The sequence below is a fragment of the Xyrauchen texanus genome, chromosome 35 (assembly GCF_025860055.1).
Source record: "Xyrauchen texanus isolate HMW12.3.18 chromosome 35, RBS_HiC_50CHRs, whole genome shotgun sequence".
Classification (NCBI taxonomy): domain Eukaryota; kingdom Metazoa; phylum Chordata; class Actinopteri; order Cypriniformes; family Catostomidae; genus Xyrauchen; species Xyrauchen texanus.
Genome location: NC_068310.1, coordinates 35919991 through 35922490, shown reverse-complemented (window position 1 = coordinate 35922490; position 2500 = coordinate 35919991). Strand labels below are relative to the sequence as shown.

Sequence of the window (2500 nt, the reverse complement as noted above, 5' to 3'; positions counted from 1 at the left end):
AGGCCTGTTACATTACTGAGCGTTGATTATAAAATTATAAACTTATTATGAACATTTCTCTCTATTTTCTCTCTTCCAGGGTTTACCTGGACCAATAGGGCCTCTTGGGCCGAAAGGTGCTCGGGTGTGTACATATCTTCCTGTTTCTTACTGTTTTATATAGGATTGCGACTGACAACACTGCTGTTGTGACATTTGAGCTGTCCAAGCAGTCACCAATGATTCCGTTATTTGTGGTTTTGTGATTTTCCTTTTATAATTCGAATCTTAAAGGGACAGTTCACCCAAAAATTTAATTATTTACTAATTTACTCACCCTCATGTTGTTCCAAACCTGTATGACTATCATCTGTGCATCAAAAAAAGATGGATTAGGCATTAACAGTCTAAGTCACCATTTACATTCATTGCATCATTTTTCAAGAAATTGAAAGGTGACTGAAGCCAACATTCTGCTCTCCTTTTACATTTGACAGAAGACAGAAAGTCATACAGGTTTGGAACAACATAAGGGTGAGTAAACAATGACAGAATTGTAATTTTTGGGTAACCTGTCCCTTCAAAGTTAAATGAGACTCATTAGGAGAGATTTTACTATGAAAACTTTCTCCTTCTTTTCAGTTTTTCCTTCTTTTTTGTTTTCCTGTTTCTTGAGTCAACAGAGACTCAACCGTGACAAATTTGCTGCTGACAGCTGCTTGAGCCATAAGTGTGCATTTAAGTCTGTTTTAGCCTCCTCTGGTCACATTTTAAATCTGTACAAAACAATGTTGCATCCTCACTGCACAACTTTAAATAGCATGCACATCACACATGCAGACACACACACTCACACACAAATCTTAAACGTTGTGTTTGTAGTCGGGCTGTATTAAAGGCTCTTTATCAGGCAAAACTCCGCCCCCGCTAGCTGGAATTTCCTGTTTAAAATCAGACTGAGGCCCTGCTGTCTTCAGATACCACACAAACACACATTCACATACATGCTTGTGTCTTCTAATGCATATTTGTATGCCAATGTATAAAGCACCTTGCAAGTTTAGCTACCTTCAAGTCATGTATTTACACAGTTAACATCATAATTACAAATAACTAAACCAATAAGAAGGAACTTTCCTGGAGGACTTGAAGGTAGCATTACCTCATAACCTCTTATTCTTGTACTGGTTTTGCTGGATGTGTGTGTGAGTGAATCATTTGTCTTTTGTTATCTTGACATCATGTGTTTGTTTGTGTCTGTTCTTTGTGTGTCATCATTTGTTCCCTGAAGTGAGCGTATGTGCCCTTGGACTACATTGTGGAGGCCAGCACCATGCAGTCCATGGGCATATACACTTACCTCATGGCCTGCATCAACCGGAAGACGCCATGCATCCATCCCAGCACCTCTCCATTCATCTGTACCTCCTTGTGTTTGAATCATACAGTGGATATCTGCCACTGGATGCCAATGATTGTAAAGAGAATACTGAATTTAAGCCTTAAGAGTTACAAAAATGACCTCACCAAGAAGAAAGGTTGCTCTTTCATCGCTCATGAGACTTAATGGAGTTCTTAGAGAGATAGAAAGACAACTGTTGACATTAGGAGCATGTCTCGACTGTCTCGCTGTTTTGTTTTTTCAATATCTTGCGCTGAAAGTCTAACAATTTCAACTTTTACCCCATTACTGCTGATTAGACAATGATTACTGTACAATTTAGATGATGAATCATTACGGGGCGGCTGTGGCTCAGGTGGTAAAGCGGGTTGGCCACTAATCACAGGGTTGGTGGTTCGATTCCCGGCCCACACGACTCCACATGAGACACTGAACGCCAAGTTGCTCCCAATGGAAGGCTAGCGCCTTGCATGGCAACTCTGCCGTTATTGGTGTATGTGTAAAGAGCTTAGCGCTATATAAGTGCAGACCATTTACCATTATGTGGGCATCATGAAAACAACAGTAGACATTCTCTGCAGCGTTTTTCATGTGGAGATCAAGGTGGCACTTGGGGTGCGTTGACGTGAGTCATGTGAAAGCCCCTTAAAGCGACTCCCGTATGACTCGCGTCAACGCAATGAGACAACAATGAGGTACATATTTATGAATAAAAAATGAGACATTCAATATCTCGTTCTAAAGTTTGACAGTTGATAAATATTTATTGTTACTTTGTACTCTAAAAACGTGTGTAAAAATCACACAAAAGTATTTTTGTGTATGTAAATTCGCTGGAAATCATTGGTTGATGCTTCGAGAGATTAGTATCAACGTATTGAAATTATTTGAACTTTGATCGCCACGGTAACAGTATAATAACACAGTATAAAATATTTGTATAGCATTAATTAATAGTTAATTGATCATTTATAAATGATTGTTCCAACACTGGTAATACAATAGCAAATAATTGATTGTTGTTTAATAAGTTCATACATAAGCAGTTTGATCATGTTTCTTCTTTATTAGTAAACAGATTGTTTACTAACTTATGTATTTCAGTTGATACAAACCAGT

At 38.4% G+C, this 2500-nt stretch overlaps 1 protein-coding gene across 1 annotated transcript in view; it reads left to right on the top strand.

Annotated features, from left to right (window-relative positions):
* The window catches only part of col27a1a (collagen, type XXVII, alpha 1a), a 90399-nt gene that overhangs the window by 35600 nt on the left and 52299 nt on the right, over positions 1-2500 (top strand). Inside the window, exon 10 of the mRNA XM_052105284.1 lies at positions 80-124. Within this exon, the coding sequence (XP_051961244.1) occupies positions 80-124 (45 nt within the window). The remainder of the gene's footprint in view (positions 1-79; positions 125-2500) is intronic.